At 46.2% G+C, this 20,790-nt stretch overlaps 1 protein-coding gene across 4 annotated transcripts in view; it reads left to right on the plus strand.

Moving 5' to 3' along the window:
• Nucleotides 1-20,790, plus strand: part of DNM1L (dynamin 1 like) — a 118,865-nt gene that overhangs the window by 73,503 nt on the left and 24,572 nt on the right. For 2 of the 4 annotated variants that reach the window (XM_038761023.1, XM_038761031.1), the window contains 6 exons: nucleotides 2,869-2,989; nucleotides 4,129-4,284; nucleotides 10,150-10,239; nucleotides 11,760-11,852; nucleotides 17,626-17,682; nucleotides 19,321-19,413. In XM_038761023.1, coding sequence (XP_038616951.1) covers nucleotides 2,869-2,989; nucleotides 4,129-4,284; nucleotides 10,150-10,239; nucleotides 11,760-11,852; nucleotides 17,626-17,682; nucleotides 19,321-19,413 — 610 coding nt within the window. The remainder of the gene's footprint in view (nucleotides 1-2,868; nucleotides 2,990-4,128; nucleotides 4,285-10,149; nucleotides 10,240-11,759; nucleotides 11,853-17,625; nucleotides 17,683-19,320; nucleotides 19,414-20,790) is intronic. The other 2 variants (XM_038761039.1, XM_038761050.1) reach the window with 1 other exon arrangement.

A 20,790-nucleotide genomic window follows, 5' to 3' on the forward strand; every position in this document is an offset into this window, starting at 1 on the left:
GTGGAGATTTTTTATGGCAGAATCAATCCATGCTATTTTTTGAGCACTTTCTCTACTGTGCACTTGGAAGAGTACAATAGAATCAGGAGACGTGATTTCTGCCCTCAAGGAGCTTACAGTCTACAGGGGAAGACAGACATTTGGAAAGATTACAGATAGGGAAAATAGGAGCGTATAAAGATACGTAGATAATCGCTGTGGGGTTGGGGACAGGGTGACTATCAGGTGCTTATAGGGCATGGATCCAAGTGCAAAGGCAGAATTCGGGGAGAAAATGGGACTTAAAGGAGCCTTCGTAAAGGAGATAATAATAATAATGATGATGATGGCTTTTATGAAGCACTTACTATGTGCCAGGCGCTGTTCTAAGCGCTGAGGAGGTTACAAGGTGATCAGGTTGTCCCACGGCGGGCTCACAGTCTTCATCCCCATTTTACAGGTGAGGGAACTGAGGCCCAGGGAAGTGAAGTGACTTGCCCAAAGTCACACAGCTGGCAATTGGCAGAGCCGGGATTCGAACCCATGACCTCTGACTCCAAAGCCCGGGCTCTTGCCACTGAGCCACGCTGCTTCTCTAAGGCGTGGGCGATGTCCTTTAAGTAGGGCTTGGAAGGTGGGGAGAGTGGTCGGCTGTCGGACGTGAAGGGGGAAGGGAATTCCAGGCCAGAGGCAGGATGTGGGAATGGGGTTGGCAGCAAGGTAGATGAGATAATAATAATAACAATTATTATTATTATAATAGCATTTATTAAACGCTTACTATGTGCAAAGCACTGTTCTAAGTGCTCCGGAGGTTACAAGGTGATCAGATTTTCCCACAGGTCGCTCACAGTCTTAATCCCCGTTTTACAGATGAGGGAACAGGCCCCGAGAAGTGAAGTGACTTGCCCAAAGTCACACAGCTGGCAATTGGCGGAGCCGGGATTTGAACCCATGACCTCTCGACTCCAAAGCCCGGGCTCTTTCCACTGAGCCCCGCTGCTTCTCTGAAGGCTCTGAGATGGAGGGAGAACGAGTAGGTTGGCATTAGGCTTAGTACAGTGCTCTGCACATAGTAAGCGCTCAATAAATACGATTGATGATGAAGATTAGAGGAGTTGACTGTGTACCTTGGCTTGTCTGCCGTGTGACCTTGGCCAAGTCACTTAACTTCCCTGGGCCTTGGATCCCTCATATGTAAAATGGGGATTCAATCCATGTTCTTCCTCCTACTTAGATGGAAGTCCCCATATGGGACAGGGACCGTGTCCAACCTGAGTAACTGGAATCTACCCCAGTGCTTAGTACAGTGCTTGGCACGTAGTAAGCACTTAACAGATACCACAATTTATATTACCAATCAATCAATCAATCGATCGTATTTATTGAGTGCTTACTGTGTGCAGAGCACTGTACCAAGCACTTGGGAAGTACAGGTCGGCAACACATAGAGACAGTCCCTACCCATCATCATTGTTATCGTTATTACGATTACAGTGCTTGGCATATAGTAAGTGCTCAATAATAATACCGGTATTTATTTAGGCGCTTGCTATGTGCCAGGGACTGTTCTAAGCGCAAGGGTAGATACAAGCTAATCATCATCATCATCATCATCAATCGTATTTATTGAGCGCTTACGATGTGCAGAGCACTGTACTAAGCGCTTGGGAAGTCCAAATTGGCAACATATAGAGACAGTCCCTACCCAACAGTGGGCTCACAGTCTAAAAGGGGGAGACAGAGAACAAAACCAAACATACCAACAAAATAAAATGAATAGATATGTACAAGTAAAATAAATAAATAGAGTAATAAATCTGTACAAACATATATACATATATACAGGTGCTGTGGGGAAGGGAAGGAGGTAAGATGGGGGGGATGGAGAGGGGGAAAGCTAATCAGGTGGACACAGTCCCTGTCCCGCATGCAGCTCACGGTCTTAATCCCTATTTTACAGGTGAGGTAACTGAGGCACAGAGAAGTGAAGTGACTTGCCCAAGGTCACCCAGCAGACAAGCGGCAGAGCCGGGATTAGAACCTAGGTCCTTCTGAGTCCCAGTCCCGATCTCTAATAATCATAATGTTGGTATTTGTTAAGTGCTTACTATGTGCCAAGCACTGTTCTAAGCTCTGGGGTAGATACGAGGTGATCAGGTTGTCCCACGTGGGGCTCACAGTCTTCAGCCCCATTTTACAGATGAGGTCACTGAGGCCCAGAGAAGTTATGTGACTTGCCCAAGGTCACACTGCTGATAAGTGGCGGAGCCGGGATTAGAACCCATGACCTCTGACTCCCAAGCCCGGGCTCTTTCCACTGAGCCACGCTGCTTCCCATGATGATGATGGTATTTGTTAAGCGCTTACTATGTGCAAAGCACTGTTCTAAGCGCTGGGGAGGTTACAAGGTGATCAGGTTGCCCCACGGGGGGCTCCCAGTCTTCATCCCCATTTTACAGACGAGGGAACTGAGGCCCAGAGAAGTGAAGTGACTTGCCCAGAGTCACACAGCTGATAGATGGCGGAGCCGGGATTTGAACCCATGACCTTTGACGCCAAAGCCCGGGCTCTTTTCACGTGAGCCCACTCTTTTAGACTGTGAGCCCACTGTTGGGTAGGGACTGTCTCCATATGTTGCCAACTTGTACTTCCCAAGCGCTTAGTACAGTGCTCCGCACATAGTAAGCGCTCAATAAATACGATTGATGATGATGATGATGATTGAGCCACGCTGCTTCTTCCCACGGCCACTGGGCCATTGACTGATCGATCAAGAGCTTCCGTAGCCAAAGCGTTCTTATATTCCAACTTGGGGAAAAGAGTGGAAAACCGATCCCTCCCCCTTATAACCCTAGCGTTTTGTGGTTTTATCGATTTTTTTTTCAGATGCGGTGGGGCTAGAATATGTTATATTTTCCACGAGACCTTCGGGCGAACGCTAGAGTCAGTTGATCCACTCGGCGGCCTTAACACTATTGATATTTTGACCGCCATCAGGAATGCCACCGTAAGTATTCGGCCAAGCTTTGGAGACTGAGCCCCTTCCTTCCTCTCCCCCTCGTCCCCCTCTCCATCCCCCCCCATCTTACCTCCTTCCCTTCCCCACAGCACCGGTATATATGTATATATGTTTGTACAGATTTATTACTCTCTTAATTTATTTATTTATTTTGCTTGTACATATCTATTCTATTTATTTTATTTTATTTTATTTTATTTTATTTTATTTTATTTTTATTTTACTGAGAAGCAGTGTGGCTCAGTGGAGAAGAGCCCGGGCTTTGGAGTCAGAGGTCAAGGGTTCCTATCCCGGCTCCGCCAAATGTCAGCTGTGTGACTTTGTTTAAGTCACTTCACTTCTCTGGGCCTCAGTTCCCTCATCTGGAAAATGGGGCTGAAGGCTGTGAGCCCCCTGTGGGACAACCTGGTCACCTTGTAACCTCCCCAGCGCTTAAAACAGTGCTTTGCACATAGTAAGCGCTTAATAAATGCCATCATCATCGTCATTTATTTTGTTAGTATGTTTGGTTTTGTTCTCTGTCTCCCCCCTTTTATAATAATAATAATGGCATTTGTTAAGCGCTTACTATGTGCAAAGCACTGTTCTAAGCGCTGGGGGGGATACAAGGTGATTAAGTTGTCCCACATGGGGCTCACAGTCTTAATCCCCATTTTACAGATAAGGTAACTGAGGCTCCGAGAAGTTAAGTGACTTGCCCAAGGTCACGCAACAGACATGTGGTGGAGCCGGGATTCGAACCCATGACCTCTGACTCCAAAGCCCGTGCTCTTTCCACTGAGCCACGTTGCTTCTCTAACCACGTTGTTCCCCTTTTAGACTGGGAGCCCACCGTTGGGTAGGGACCGTCTCTCTATGTTGCCAGTTTGTACTTCCCAAGCGCTTAGTCCAGTGCTCTGCACATAGTAAGCGCTCAATAAATACGATTGATGATGATGATGACTCCTAACGCGCCCGATTTGTTCTTTACCAACTAAGCTCTTTTCCGGCGGGGGACCATCCGGTCGGGGCCGTCAGGGCGAGAAGTTGGGGGGTCGGCGAGTCGTCTTCGAAACGTGCCCGTCGCCGGCTTCGGTTCTCCGTTCTCCGCGGCCGAGGAGGGTGACTGATTCGGAATTTCTTCCCAGGGTCCTCGTCCAGCCTTGTTCGTGCCCGAGGTCTCTTTTGAGCTACTGGTCAAGCGGCAAATCAAGCGCCTTGAGGAACCCAGTTTGCGCTGCGTGGAGCTGGTCCACGAGGAAATGCAGAGAATCATCCAGCACTGTAGCAATTACAGTACTCAGGTACGGAGGTGAAGTCATTTAGTCACTCATTCGGTCGTCTTTAGCGAGCGCTTACTGTGTGCGGAGCACTGGACTAATCAATCAATCAATCGTATTTATCGAGCGCTTACTGTGTGCGCAGCACTGGACTAATCAATCAATCAATCAGTCGTATTTATCGAGTGCTTACTGTGTGCAGAGCACTGGACTAAGCGCTTCGGAAGTACAAGTCGGCAACAGAGAGAGACGGTCCCTACCCAACAGCGGGCTCACAGCCTAGAAGCAGCGTGGCTCGGTGGACAGAGCCCGGGCTTTGGAGTCAGAGGTCACGGGTTCAAGTCCCGGCTGCGCCACGTGTCAGCTGTGTGACTTTGGGCAAGTCACTTCACTTCCCTGGGCCTCAGTTCCCTCATCTGTCAAATGGGGATTAATAATAATAATAATAATGATGGCATTTATTAAGCGCTTACTATGTGCAAAGCACTGTTCTAATAATAATAATAACGATGGTATTTGTTAAGCCCTTACTCTGTGCCAAGCACCGTTCTAAGCGCTGGGGAGGTTACAAGGTGATCAGGTGGTCCCCCGGGGGGCTCACAGTCTTCATCCCCATTTTACAGATGAGGGAACTGAGGCCCAGAGCAGTGAAGTGACTTGCCCAAAGTCACCCAGCTGACAATTGGCGGAGCCGGCGTTTGAACCCATGACCTCTGACTCCAAAGCCTGGGCTCTTTTCCACTGAGCCACGCTGCTTCTCGTGAAGACTGTGAGCCCCCCGTGGGACAACCTGATCACCTTGTGACCTCCACAGTGCTTAGAACAGTGCTTTGCACATAGTAAGCGCTTAATAAATGCCCTTAGGGGCAGGGAATGTGTCTTTTATATTGTGCTCTCCCAAGCACTTAGTGCAGTGCTCTGCACACAGTAAGCGCTCAATAAATACGATTGACCGACCTTATTATTATTATTATTAGAAGGGGGAGACAAACAACAAAACAAAACATGGGGACAGGTGTCAAAAATGGGACAACCTGGTCACCTTGTAACCTCCACAGTGCTTAGAACAGTGCTTTGCACATAGTAAGCGCTTAATAAATGCCCTTAGGGGCAGGGAATGTGTCTATTATATTGTGCTCTCCCAAGCGCTTAGTGCAGTGCTCTGCACACAGTAAGCGCTCAATAAATACGATTGACCGACCTTATTATTATTCTTATTAGAAGGGGGAGACAAACAACAAAACAAAACATGGGGACAGGTGTCAAAAATGGGACAACCTGATCACCTTGTAACCTCCACAGTGCTTAGAACAGTGCTTTGCACATAGTAAGCGCTTAATAAATGCCCTTAGGGGCAGGGAATGTGTCTTTTATATTGTGCTCTCCCAAGCGCTTAGTGCAGTGCTCTGCACACAGTAAGCGCTCAATAAATACGATTGACCGACCTTATTATTATTCTTATTAGAAGGGGGAGACAAACAACAAAACAAAACATGGGGACAGGTGTCAAAAATGGGACAACCTGATCACCTTGTAACCTCCACAGTGCTTAGAACAGTGCTTTGCACATAGTAAGCGCTTAATAAATGCCCTTAGGGGCAGGGAATGTGTCTTTTATATTGTGCTCTCCCAAGCGCTTAGTGCAGTGCTCTGCACACAGTAAGCGCTCAGTAAACACAAGTGACCGACCTTATTATTATTATTATTAGAAGGGGGAGACAAACAACAAAACAAAACATGGGGACAGGTGTCAAAATCGTCAGAACAATGGCTTAGTGGTTAGAGCCAGAGCTTGGGAGTCAGAAGGTCATGGGTTCTAATCCCGGTTCCGCCACCCATCTGCTGTGTAGCCTTGGGCAAGCCACTTCATTTCCCTGGGCCTCAGTGACCTCATCTGTAAAATGGGGATTGAGACCGTTGAGCCCCACGTGGGACAGGGACTGTGCCCAACCCGATTCGATTGTATCCACCCCAGCGCTTAGTACAGTGCCCGGCACATAGCGCTTAACAAATACCGCAGTTACTATTACGATCATCATCATCATCAGTCGTATTTATTGAGCGCTGACTATGTGCAGAGCACTGTACTAAGCGCTTGGGAAGTACAAATTGGCAACATATAGAGACGGTCCCTACCCAACAGTGGGCTCACAGTCTAAAAGATCATTAAAAGATCATAAAAGATCTAAATGATTATTACTACTATCCTTGAGAAGGGTTTTTTCTCCCACTCTTCTCTTCGCACATGTCGAATACAAGCCCTGGGTGCTCTGGGATTTAGGATTGGTGTTACTGGGGATAGAAAATTAGAGCTTTTTTTTTAAAAAAAATGGCATTTAAGTGCCGATTCCTGAGTGGCTTCTGTGTGTACTAAGTGTTGGGGAGGCCACGCTATTTCTTTTTCCAAAGCAGCGTGGCCTAGTGGAAAGAGCGCAGGCTTGGGAGTCAGCGAACCCGGACTCTAATCCTCGCTCTGCCAGTTGCCTGCCGAGTGACCTCGGAAAAGTCACTTCACTTCTTTATGGCTCCATTTCCTCTTCTGTAAAATAGGGATTCAATACCTGTCCTCCCTCCTGCTTAGTCAGTGAGAACCACGTGGGGCAGGGGCTGGGTTCAAGGGCACTTATTACAGTGTTTGACACGTGAGAAGCAGCGTGGCTCAGTGGAAAGAGCCCGGGCTTTGGAGTCAGAGGTCGTGGGTTCAAATCCCGGCTCCACCAATTGTCAGCTGGGTAACTTTGAGCAAGTCACTTCACTTCTCTGCGCCTCAGTTACCTCATCTGTAAAAGTGGGGATTAAGATTGTGAGACCCCCGTGGGACAACATGATCTCCTTGTAACCTCCCCAGTGCTTAGAACAGTGCTTGGCACATAGTAAGCGCTTAATAAGTACCATCATCATCATCATCATTCTACTTAGTGAGACCCATGTGGGGCAGGGGCTGGGTTCAACAGCACTTCTTACAGTGTTTGACACATGAGAAGCAGCTTGGCTCAGTGGAAAGAGCCCGGTCTTGGGAGTCAGAGGTCATGGGTTCAAATCCCGGCCCCACGAACTGTCAGCTGTGTGACTTTGGGCAAATCACTTAACTTCTCTGTGCCTCGGTTACCTCATCTTTAAAAATGGGGATTAAGACTGCGAGCCCCCCATGGGACAACCTGATCTCCTTGTAACCTCCCCAGTGCTTAGAACAGTGCTTGGCACATAGTAAGTGCTTAATATTAATGTTGTGCATATAGCTCTAATTCTGTTTATTCTGACGGTTTTGACACCTGTCTACATGTTTTGTTGTCTGTCTCCCCCTTCTAGACTGTGAGCCCGTTTTTGGGTGGGGACCGTCTCTATATGTTGCTGACTTGTACTTCCCAAGCGCTTAGTACAGTGCTCTGCACACAGTAAGCGCTCAATAAATACGATTGAATGAATGAATAAATGCCATCATCATAATGCTGAACAACCATCGCAATTATTTTTTATTTTATTTTATTTTTATTTTTATTTTATTTTATTTTTATTATCTAACACTCTCCCTTAAACGCCTCACTTCCCCCTCCCTCTCCCCTCTCTCTCTTTCTCTCTCTCTCTAACACACACACACACAGAGTCAGCTAAGGAACACCACTATAGCTCTTCAGGTTAGCAAGGAATTATGTTCAAATCATATTACTTCAATCAAGATGGAAGCAGGGTACCAAGTGTACCAACAGCATTGGAAATTAAATTCAATAATGGGAAGTGAAAGTGTGTATGTGTGTACAAGCTTTGAATAAGAGGGCTGCATGTTAGATCAGAACCTCCTTGTGGAAATCCATTTTAATTATGTTCAAATCATATTACTTCAGTCAAGATGGAAGCAGTGTACTAGGCGCTTGGGAGAGTTCAGAATAACCGAGTTGGTAGATGTGTTCCCTGCTCACAAAGACCTTAGGGTCTAGAGGGGGAGGCAGACATTAAAAAAACAAAATTGCCATACATAATTGCTGTTTGGCTGACGGTGGGGTGGATATCAAGTTCTCAAAGGGAACAAATCCAATCGCAAGGGTGGCACAGAAGGAAGAAATGAGGACTTAGGTGGGGAAGAGTGTGGTCTGTCATATATGAAGGGGGTGTGTGTTTCGGGCAAGGGGTTGGCGGCGAGAAAGGTGAGATCGAGGTTCAGTGAGTAGGTTGGCACGAGAGGAGTGAAAGTGTGCGACCTTGGTCGCAATAGGAAATCAGCAAGGTAAAATGGGAGGGAGCTGTTTGAGAGTGTTTTCCTAGCAAGATGTGGTTTATTCTTCAGGTATTTTGTTATCGATCGGAACAAAATTCCTTTGAATTGAAAAATCGTACCCCTTACTGAAGCTAAAAGGACAAATAATCTTCAAATATCAATCCATGAGGCTTTTCCTGCCTCAGTAATCCATATCCACTTTCTCTTGAAGTAGTTTGGGTACGACATACCTGAGCCAACAGCATTGGAAATTAAATTCAATAATGGGAAGTGAAAGTGCGTAGGTGTGTATGCGGAGGTGTGTACAAGCTTTGAATAAGAGGGCTGCATGTTAGATCAGAACCTCCTTGTGGAAATCCATTTTAAATGTATTTGTTGAATTTAAATCCATTCATAAAATCCAGATCTCTTAAGAAAATTGTTTTCGGGAATGGGGAGAGCGAACTGGAATACTGTTTACAGATGTAGTATTTTGGGAAGGGCGTAAATGGGTTGGAAAAAGAGAAGGTGGATGGATTACTTGTGGAGGGAAAGGGGAGACCAGCCCTGTTGGAGATACGTAAGCAACTATGAGTTTCTTTCGTCCGGTAATGGAATTTTTAGGGAAGCAGCGTGGCTTAGTGGAAAGAGCCTGGGCTTGGGAGTCAGAGGTCATGGGTTCTAATCCCGGCTCCGTCACTTATCAGCCGTGTGACTTTGGGCAAGTCACTTCTCTGTGCCTGTTACCTCATCTATAAAATGAGGATTAAGACTGTGAGCCCCCCGTGGGACAACTTGATTACCTTATATCTACCGCAGCGCTTACACCAGTGCTGGCCCATAGTAAGCACTTAACAAATGCCATCATTATTATTCTAAATTTCCTTTTTTGCCATTGTCAGTGGCCAGCTAATGGTCCAGGTCCGATCACTGGTCTGTGACCCAGTGTGAAATTTCAGATATTCTCTCTTGAAAGTTTTTCTGTAATGTCAGTTGGATATGGTGACGTTCACCTCTGGTCCCTAAGGGACTTAAACTTAAACTTCAGTAACTTTATGTTAAACTTAAATAACGTTTCTCGTATATATAGTATTTGTTCAGCCCTTACTACGTGCCAGAGACTGTTCTAAGCACTAGGGTAGACGCAAGGTAATCCGGTTGGATACAGTCCCTGTCCCACATGGGGCTCACAGTCTTAATCCCCAATTTACGGATGAGGCACAGAGAATAATAATAATAATAATAATAGTAATAATAATAATAAGAATAAGAATAATAATGTGAAGTAACTTACCCAAGGTCACACAGCAGACAAGTGGCGGAGCTGGGATTAGAACCCAGGTCCGGGATCTGGGCGCTTGTCGATAATGGTAGAAGCTATTTTTCTGGAGGATTTTATGAACTGCGTCACTGGTGGTATGCTTTTAACTGTTGTTCAGTTAATAAAGAACTGCTAATTCTTTGGTGCAGATGAAAGGACTGTTAGTTTTACTCCCAAGATATATTCTGAATGTTTGGGTTCCAAGGAAAGGTAGACCGTTCAGTCGCATTTATTGTCTTTCAGTTTGCCCTTTCACTTAGATTTGCATTTTAATATTGAGTCACATTTAGATTACTTGATTCAGGCTCCCGGTCTGATTTTGTATTTTCTTTTTAAACCTCAGAAATTACACTTTTCTCCCTCTGAATGTGTTTAGGAACTGTTGAGGTTTCCTAAACTGCATGACGCCATAGTTGAAGTGGTGACTTGTCTTCTGCGTCGGAGGTTACCAGTTACAAATGAAATGGTAAGCTGTGGTAACTCATCGGCCGTGGTGGTACTTACTTTCAATAAGATCAGATTAACCAAATTGTTAGGTTTACCATAATACCTTAAATTTAACTGTTCTGGATATCTTGGTGGGTTTTTTTTTGTTGTTGTTGTTGTTTTGTTTTTTTAAACTGCTAATACAAAAGGGGAACTGTTAAATCAAATTTTAAAACTGTTCAGTTCTCGTCTTATTCCATTCCTTTCAGCTAGAGTTTCTCGGTGAGAACTAAGTTTGTTAGTCAATCAATCAATCAATCGTATTTATTGAGTGCTTACTGTGTGCAGGGCACTGTACTAAGTGCTTGGGAAGTACAAGTTGGCAACATATAGTCCAAACAGATCGCAAAAGCGTCGCCAAAGCCAACATGTGTAACTGTGATTTGGTTGGTTATTGTGCTTTATGTGGCCCTGTTAAGCTAATGGAAAACCAAGGGCAGCTTTCCATTTTTAAATGCGTTTCATAGCATGGTTCAATATCTTGACAACTAGAAACACTATTGATTCAAGAGGGTCAGAGTTGCTAGTAAAATGCCCTATTTAGCAGACTGTCCTTACAAATATTCCAGAACGTTTATGAAAAAGGAAGAAGAATTCTACCCCTAGAAATCCAGCGCCGTGAAAGTTACTCTTAGAAGCAGGGTAGGTGGCCGGGCGCAACTCTGAGACCTCTGGATAACAGAGAAAGCTTTAGCAGGAAATCAGGCAAGAGGGACTTAAATCGGAAACGAACTGCCTCCCTATCTTTCTGTCAAAACAGAACAGAAGAAGCTTTAGGCGAGAATAAGAACCCATCCGGTTTTACTGTCAAGGCTGGAGATAGTCTTCATTTTCGATTGAAGGCAGTGAGTCCTGCAAACCCTCGAATTAAGGAAAACTGCCGTTGCGTTCACTGTTCATTCAGTCGTATTTATTGAGCGCTTACTGTGTGGAGAGCACTGGACTAAGCGCTTGGATCACTCAGTGTGTCCGGCAACGTGTCTCGTGGTGTCCCAGCTGACATCACGTCGCGGTATGTCACGTCTGACATCGCGTGTCCCAGCTTCCTTGGTGGTTCCAGAAAAAAGACACGTTTTGTACGGCGTATCTGACTCGATGCGCAGAAGCGCACAGTGAACGGAGAAGATGGGATCCTTGCTCTAAAGGGGCTGCGGAAATTCCTCGTATTCTGTAGAAAGCAGTGGCCTTTTGAGAGATTGATTTGTAGTTGAGTTCGCACGACTCCGTTTTTCGAGAAAAATACAAGTACTGAGAGCGCCAAGGTTGCTTAAACCGCCGACAGGTGCGTTCTTAAATTCTAACCAATATTTCCAGAATCAGGCGGACTCCGGTTATTTGGGGACGTGTACTTTTAGACCTCAGAACCTGGAACGTGGTAGGCTAGGATTTCCAGTATTGTCAGTTTAGCGGGTATTACGATAAACAGTTGTTTGTCCAGTTGCAGACACACTGATACGTTCCAGGAGGAGTAACACAACTCTGTTTGCTTCTCCCTCCCAGGTTCACAATTTGGTAGCGATCGAATTAGCGTACATCAACACCAAGCATCCGGACTTTGCCGATGCCTGCGGACTAATGAATAACAACATAGAGGTAAGAGAGAATTCGGTTTCGTTTCTGTATGTAATCTTCTCTACTAATCGAATCCTTCGAGAGCCATGGAGAGATTCAGTCCAATTTGAATTTGGCACTAGAGAAATGCTTTGCACTGGTTCCTTCACCCCAATTTTTTTAATGGTGTTAAGCGCTTACTATGTGCCAGGAGCTGTACTGTGCGCTGGGGGCAGATACACGCTAATCAGGTTGGACACAGTCCCTGACCCACAAGGGGCTCACAGTCTTAATCCCCATTTTCCAGATGAGGTCACTGAGGCCCAGAGAAGCGAAGACACTTGCCCAAGGTCACCCATCAGACGAGTGGCAGACCTGGGATTAGAACCCGGGTCCTTCTGGACCCAGGCCCGGGCTAGAGAAGCGGCGTGGCTCGGTGGAAAGAGCCCGGGCTTGGGAGTCAGAGGTCGTGGGTTCAAATCCCGGCTCCCCCAGTTGTCAGCTGTGTGTGACTTTGGGCAAGTCACTTCGCTTCTCTGGGCCTCAGTGACCTCATCTGGAAAATGGGGATTAAGACTGTGAGCCCCATGTGGGCCAACCTGATCACCTTGTATCCTCCTCGGTGCTTAGAGCGGTGCTTTGCACATAGTGAGTGCTTAACAAATGCTCTTCTTCTTCTTCTTCTTCTTCTTCTTCTTCTTCCTCTTCCTCTTCTTCCTCCTCCTCCTCCTCTCCTCCTCCTCTCCTCCTCCTCCTCTCCTCCTCCTGTCCTCCTCCTCCTCCTCCTCCTCTTCTTCTTCTTCTCTTCTTCTTCTTCCTTCTTTCTTCTTCCTTCTTCTTCTTCCTTCTTCTTCTTCCTTCTTCTTCTTCCTTCTTCTTCTTCTTCTTCTTCTTCTTCCTCCTTCTTCCTTCTTCTTCTTCCTTCTTCTTCCTTCTTCTTCCTTCTTCTTCTTCTTCCTTCTTCTTTCTTCTTCTTTCTTCTTCTTCTTTCTTCTTCTTCTTCTTCTTTCTTCTTCTTCTTCATCATCATCATCATCATCATCATCATCATCATCAATCATCATATCATCATCATCATCATTATCATCATCCCTGGGCCACACTTGCTTCCCCTTGAGGTCCAGCTCCAGTTCTTCTAAGAACCTTTGTTGCAGAACGTTTGTTGGGTTGTGTTACTGTTTCTTTTCTCGACCCGTTGCAGAAATCTCTAAACCCTGAGCGAAGAGAAGGTCTAAGGGGGACTTCCCAAGCGCTTAGTACAGTGCTCTGCACACAGTAAGCGCTCAATAAATACGATTGATGATGATGATGAAGGGCAGGCCCTTGTGGATTGGAGAGGCCGTGACCCCCTTTCTTCACTCAGTCATATTTATTGAGCGCTCACTCTGTAGAAGCAGCGGGGCTCAGTGGAAAGAGCCCGGGCTTTGGAGTCAGAGGTCATGGGTTCAAATTCCGGCTCTGCCAACTGTCAGCCGTGTGACTTTGGGCAAGTCACCTAACTTCTCTGTACCTCGTCTGTGAAATGCGGATTAAGACTGTGAGCCCCCCGTGGGACAACCTGATCACCTTGTAACCTCTCCAGCGCTTAGAACAGTGCGTTGCACGTAATAAACGCTTAGTAAATGCCATCATTATTATTATTATTGCAGAGCACTGAACTAAGCGCTTGGGAGAGTACAGTACAGCAATAAAGAGAGACGATCCCTGCCCACAGCAGGCAGTTTCTAGACTGTGAGCCCGTTGTTGGGTAGGAACTGGCTCTATATGTTGCCGACTTATACTTCCCAAGCACTTAGTACAGTGCTGTGCACACAGTAAGCGCTCAATAAATACGATTAATTATTTATTTATTTATTTATTTATTTTACTTGTACATATCTATTCTATTTATTTTATTTTGTTAGTATGTTTGGTTTTGTTCTCTGTCTCCCCCTTCTAGACTGTGAGCCCGTTGTTGGGTAGGAACCGGCTCTATATGTTGCCGACTTATACTTCCCAAGCGCTTAGTACAGTGCCCTGCACACAGTAAGCGCTCAATAAATACGATTGAATGAATGAACAGGCTTACAGTCTGGGCAGGGGGGAGACAGACATCAAAACAAGTAACCTGTCTCCCCCTTTTAGACTGTGAGCCCACTGTTGGGTAGGGACTGCCTCTATATGCTGCCAACTTGTACCTCCCAAGCGCTTAGTACAGTGCTCTGCACACAGTAAGCGCTCAATAAATACGATTGATGATGATGAAGTAACCAGGCATCAATAATAATAATAATGATGGTATTTGTTAAGCGCTTACCATGTGCGAAGCACTGTTCTAAGCGCCGGATATAAATAAATAGAATTATACACATAAGTGCTGTGGGGCGGATCATCATCATCAATCGTATTTGTTGAGCGCTTACTATGTGCAGAGCACTGTACTAAGCGCTTGGGAAGTACAAATTGGCAACATATAGAGACAGTCCCTACCCAACAGTGGGCTCACAGTCTAAAAGGGAAAGACGGCGGATGCGGGGAGAGCAAAGGGAGCGAGTCGAGGTGACGCGGAAGGGAGCGGGAGCTGAGGAAAATCAATCAATCAATCAATCGTATTTATTGAGCGCTTGCTGTGTGCAGAGCACTGTACTAAGCGCTTGGGAAGTGCAGGTTGGCAACGAATAGAGACAGGAAAAGGGAGCTTAGTCTGGGGCATTCCCTGCCCGCAACGAGCTTACAGTCGTCCCCCTCCTTTGGTCCCTGTCTTTCTTCTTTCCTTGGGGCGACTTTTCTGACCCCCTATGAAGGTCACCGTCCGTGGAAGGGCACGCCACCGACCCCGTCAAGGAGCGGGCGGGCTTTTTCCCTCGCCCACATATCTAGCCTTGGCGTGGGAACGTGGCTTAGCGGCAAGAGTCCGGGCTTGGGAGTCCGAGGTCCCGGGTTCTAATCCCGGCTCCGCCGCTTGCCAGCTGGGTGACTTTGGGCAAGCCACTTCACTTCTCTGAGCCTCAGTTCCCTCACCTGGAAAATGGGGATTAAGACTGCGAGCCCCACGTGGGACAACCTGATCACCTTGTAGCCCCTTCCCTTCCCCACAGCACCTGTATATATGTATACGTGTTTGTACATATTTATTACTCTGTTTATTTTACTTGTACATATCTATTCTATTTATTTTATTTTGTTAGTATGTTCGGTTTTGTTCTCTGTCTCCCCCTTTTAGACTGTGAGCCCACTGTTGGGTAGGGACCGTCTCTATATGTTGCCAATTTGTACTTCCCAAGCGCTTAGTACAGTGCTCTGCACACAGTAAGCGCTCAATAAATACGATTGATGATGATGATAGTAAGCGCTTAACAAATGCCATCGTTATTATTTCTAGACCGTGAGCTCACTGGTGGGTAGGGACCGTCTCTATATGTTGCCAACTTGGACTTCCCAAGCACTTAGTACAGCGCTCTGCACACAGTAGGCGCTCAATAAATACGATTGAATGAATGAATAGGACCAGACAGCCCAGCCCCCGAATCTCTCATCAGCAATCGTCATCATCATCATCAATCGTATTTATTGAGCGCTTACTGTGTGCAGAGCACTGTACTGAGCACTTGGGGAGTCCAGTGGAAGAATATAACAGTCCCATTCCCTGTCCACCATGAGAAGATTTAATAATAGAGCAGAAGACTGACCCCAGGGCCAGTCTAGCCCAAGTAGGGCTCTAGGATCCCTCGTGGGCAAGTGCTTCCAGGAAGAAGCAGCATGGCCCAGTGGCTAGTGCACAGGCCCGGGGGTTAGAAGGATCTGGGTTCTAATCCCCGCTCCCCAACTTGTCTGCTGTGTGACCTTGGCCAAGTCCCGTCACTTATCTGGGTCTGTTACCTCAGTTAATAATAATAATAATGGCATTTATTAAGCGCTTACTATGTGCAAAGCACTGTTCTAGTTGTAAAATTGCTTCTCAGTTGTAAAATGGGGATTGAGACTGGGAGCCCTAAGTGGACTCTGTCTAATCTGCTCAGTTCATTATTATTAAGAATAATGGTAACAATAATAGTAATAATAATATTGGCATTTGTTAAGCGCTCACTATGTGCCGAGCACTGCTCTAAGCGCTGGGGGAATACAAGGTGATCAGGTTGGCCCACAGGGGGCTCACAGTCTTAATCCCCATTTTACAGATGAGGTAACTGAGGCCCCTGAGAAGTGAAGTGACTTGCCCGAAGTCACACAGCTGACAAGTGGCAGAGTCGGGATTAGAACCCATGACCTCTAGCTCCCAAGCCCGGGCTCTTTCCACTGAGCAACGCTGCTTCTCTGTAATGATATGGGACTCCCAGTCTTCATCCCCGTTTTCCAGATGAGGGAACTGAGGCCCGGAGAAGTGAAGTGACTCGCTCAAGGTCACACGGCAGACAAACGGCAGAGCCACGATTAGAACCCAGGTCCTTCTGACTCGCAGTCCCGTGCTCGATCCACTAAGCCATGCTGTATGTATCTACTCCAGTGCTTAGTACGGTGTCTAGCACATAGTAAGGGCTGAACAGGGCTTAGAAGAAAGAGCCCACCAGATCTAGCCACCTAAAGGCTTCTCCAAATCCTTTTTTAACCTGCTCCCCTGTCCCAGAAAAGAATTAACCAGTGGGTTGTAATAATAATAATAATGATGGCATTTAATAAGCGCTTACTATGTGCAAATTCATACATTCATTCATTCAGTCATATTTATTGAGCGCTTACTGTGTGCAGAGCACTGTACTAAGCACTTGGGAAGTACAAGTTGGCAACATATAGAGCTTAGAACAGTGCTTTGCATATAGTAAGCGCTTAATAAATGCCATCATTATTATTATTATTATATAGAGACGGTCCCTACCCAACAGCGGGCTCACAGTCTAGAAGGGGGAGACAGAGAACAAAACAAAACATATTAACCAAATAAAATAAATAGAATAAATATGTATAAGTAAAATAAATAGAGTGATAAATACGTACAAACATATATCCATATATACAGGTGATGTGGGGAGGGGACTGTTCTAAGCCCTGGGGAGGTTACAAGGTGATTAGGTTGTCCCACAGGGGGCTCACAGACTGAATTCCCATTTTACAGATGAGATAACTGAGGCCCAGAGGAGTCAAGTGACTTGCCCAAAGTCACACAGCTGACAATTGGCGGGGCCAGGATTTGAACCCCTGACCTCTGACTCCAAAGCCCGGGCTCTTCCTACTGAGCCACGCTGCTTCTCGGCGTGTAGGGAGCAGGGTTTAAATCATTCATCCATGTAACTAGATCAACTTGGCATTACCAGAAATCTAAAGACCTAGCTCTGAGTGCTCGCCGGTGGTTTTAAAAGCCATATTAATATTGATAGATAGAATATATCTATTCTATTTATTTTATTTTGTTAGTATGTTTGGTTTTGTCTCCCCCTTTCAGACCGTGAGCCCACTGTTGGGTAGGGACCGTCTCTATATGTTGCCAACTTGGACTTCCCAAGCGCTCAGTACAGTGCTCTGCACACAGTAAGCGCTCAATAAATACGATTGATGATGATGATGATGATATTAAAACGTGCAATGATAAACCCAGAGTAATTGCGGAAATATTTACTGTCCAGCTGAGGTTTCAGTCCGGAATCACTTAGGTTTGGCCGCGCTTTATCCTCTTTCCTTCCCCGACCCTGCCCCGTCCTCTCTCCTTTCCCTTCCCTTCCCACATGCCTTCCTCTTCCCCACTCTTCTTCCCCTCCCTCCGCAGTTCTGAAGCTTGAAAGTTGCACCTTGGCTCTGGTACATATACTCAAAGTTTTTTTTCTGGGTTTTATTTTTCGTATAGGAGCAAAGACGAAACAGGATAGCTAGAGACCTGCCTTCAGCGGCGCCGAGGGATAAGGTAGGAACGGATGTGAATTTCCGAGTGTGGTCAGAGCCCTCCTAATTCCGTTTACCGGAGAAGCCTCGATTCTTGTCCCGATTTTAGAATCTGTACCCTTCGCCGTTACATTTTAAAAAATGAAAGGAGGTGCTTTTTAGAAGGACTTCAAGGCCGCGTTCGAGTAGCAGGAGAATTTTGCACTTTTCCGTGAAGTGTTGCGCTTTTGTGTGTGTGTGTGTGTATGTCTGTGTCTCTCACTGAAAGAATTCAACCGTTAAACCCAAATGTCCCTTTTAGACTGTGAGCCCACTGTTGGGTAGGGACTGTCTCTATATGTTGCCAACTTGTACTTCCCAACAGTAAGCGCTCAATAAATACGATTGATGATGATGATGTCCCCATGTAAAACAAGTGTTGGATGGAGAGAGGAAAAACCGAATGAAAGCTGTCACACCTGAACCCCCAAATGGCTGCTTTAGACCATTTATTCAGTTCCTTCAAGTATATTCATTGAGCTCTTGCTGTGCACAAAGCACTGTACGAAGAACTTGGGAGAGTACATTTATTCAACCATATTTATTGAGCGCTTACTGTGTGCAGAGCACTGTAGTAAGCACTTGTATAAAAGAGCCAGTTGTGAAACTTGGGAGAGTACAGTATAACAACAGAGACGTGCCCTGCTCACAAACAAGCTCACGGTCTAGAGGGGGAAACAAGACATAAATAAATAAATTAGTTATATACAATATATAGAGAGATATATACATATGTAGACCCACCCCCTGCAGTCCCTTGACGACAAACTGATTCAAGAGATTGAGTCCACGGTGTCCGACTGAAACAGGAATCTTCAGAAATCAATGGAAAAGTGGAAGTTTTTCTAGTTTTCCCCTTAGTTTTTCCTAGTGCCCTTGCAAACGGATGACGGTCACAGTTAACAAAATATTCGCTCACCAACTCCTGAGAACCCTTACAGAGAGGCATTTCATTCATTCGTTCTGGTTTTCCCCTTAGTTTTTCCCAGTGCCCTTGCAAACGGATAACGGTCACAGTTAACAAAATATTCGCTCACTAACTCCTGAGAACCCTTACAGAGAGGCATTTCATTCATTCGTTCAGTCATATTTATTGAGCGCTAACTGTGCGCAGAGCATCGTACCAAGCGATTGAAAAGTACAATTTCAGGCCACCCCGGAAAAATAAGTAGGAAATTATAGTGTTGCTAAATTGGCCATCCTCCCACTGACAGCCCCAAGAACACCCTTAGCAAGGGAGCTGAGAATCAATCAATCAGTAGTATTTATTGAGCGCTTACTGTGTGCAGAGCACTGTACTAAGCGCTTGGGAAGTACAAGCTGGCAACATATAGAGACAATCCCTACCCAACAGTGGGCTCCCAGTCTAGAAGGGGGAGACAGAGAACAAAACCAAGCATGCTAACAAAATAAATAGAATAGATAGGTACGAGTAAAATAAATAAATAGGGTAATAAAAAGAAAAAGGCTCACTTCCTTCTTGCTGTGACTCTCCTTTCTCTGCCGCACTCCTTTGTCCGTCCCAGATTCCCACGCCAGGGAGCTGGGAAGGCGGGTCGAATGTGGGATTAATATGGCAACCTTGGTTTCTTTTTCCCCCTGCATCTCTCGCCTTTTTTAGTTTTCTAAGGCTCCCGGGACTATGGGGTCGGCCTCCCCGGAGCTCGCTGCTGCTGCTGCTGCTGCTGCTGCTTCGGCTGAGCCCGACGGCAAGGTCGGTTCCGATTCCTCCTCGGCCTCCGCGTGCCCCATTCGTGGTCCGAGGCCCACGGTCAGTCGTGTGGAAAACAACTCCCAGGTCGGCGACTGAACGCGCCCAAGTAGCCCCTTGGGTTCGGTGTTCCTGAGGACGAACGCGGTGAAACGCGGCTTCGGGAACTGTCACGTTGCCCGCTGGAAACCAGTAGAAACCAATCTCCCCAAGAGCTCCCATCAATCAGTGGGCAAATTATAATAATGATGGCATTTATTAAGCGCTTACTATGTGCAAAGCACAGTTCTAAGCGCTGGGGAGGTTACAAGGTTGTCCCACGGGGGGGCCTCACAGTCTTCATCCCCATTTTCCAGATGAGGGAACTGAGGCACAGAGAAGTTAAGGAGGAAAAAAAACAAACACAAACACCAAACCAAGGCAGTGATCCCCCCACATCTTACCTCCTTCCCTTCCCCACAGAACCTGCATATATGTATATATGGTTGTACATATTTTTTACTCTATTTTACTTGGTACATATCTATCCTATTTATTTTATTTTGTTGGTATGTTTGGTTTTGTTTTCTGTCTCCCCCTTTTAGACTGTGAGCCCACTGCTGGGTAGGGACTGTCTCTATGTGTTGCCAATTTGTACTTCCCAAGCGCTTAGTACAGTGCTCTGCACATAGTAAGCGCTCAATAAATACGATTGATGATGATGATGAAGTTAAGCAGGGGGGCTCAGTGGAAAGAGCTCGGGCTTTGGAGCCAGAGGTCATGGGTTCCAATCCCGGCTCCGCCAACTGTCACAGTTAACAGAACATTCGCTCGCAGACTCCTTGAGAACCCTTCATTCATTCGTTCAGTCGTATTTATTGAGCGCTTACTGTGTGCAGAGCATTGCCCTGAGCGTTTGGAAAGTACAATTTCAGGCCACCCCGGAAAAATAAGTAGGAAGTTATGGTGTTGCTAAATTGGCCATCCTCCCACTGACAGCCCCAAGAGCGCCCTTAGCAAGGGAGCTGAGAAACTGTCACACAGCTGTGTGACTATGGGCAACTCACTTCCCTTCTCTGGGCCTCAGTTACCTCATCTGTAAAATGGGGATTAAGACTTTGAGCCCCCCGTGGGACAACTCGATCACCTTGTAACCACCCTCAGAACAGTGCTTTGCACAGAGTAAGCGCTTAATAAATGCCATCATTATTATTACTCGGTACCAACAGACACATTCCCTGCCCACAGCGAGCACACAGTTGGCAGCTGCGTGACCTTGGACAAGTCACTTAACTTCTCCGTGCCTCTTCTATAAAATAGGGGTTGAATCCTCCCTCTGTGAGCCCCACGTGGGACAGCCTGATCACCTTGTATCCCTCCAGTGCTTAGAACAGTGCTTGG

The sequence above is a fragment of the Tachyglossus aculeatus genome, chromosome 2 (assembly GCF_015852505.1).
Source record: "Tachyglossus aculeatus isolate mTacAcu1 chromosome 2, mTacAcu1.pri, whole genome shotgun sequence".
Classification (NCBI taxonomy): Eukaryota; Metazoa; Chordata; class Mammalia; order Monotremata; family Tachyglossidae; genus Tachyglossus; species Tachyglossus aculeatus.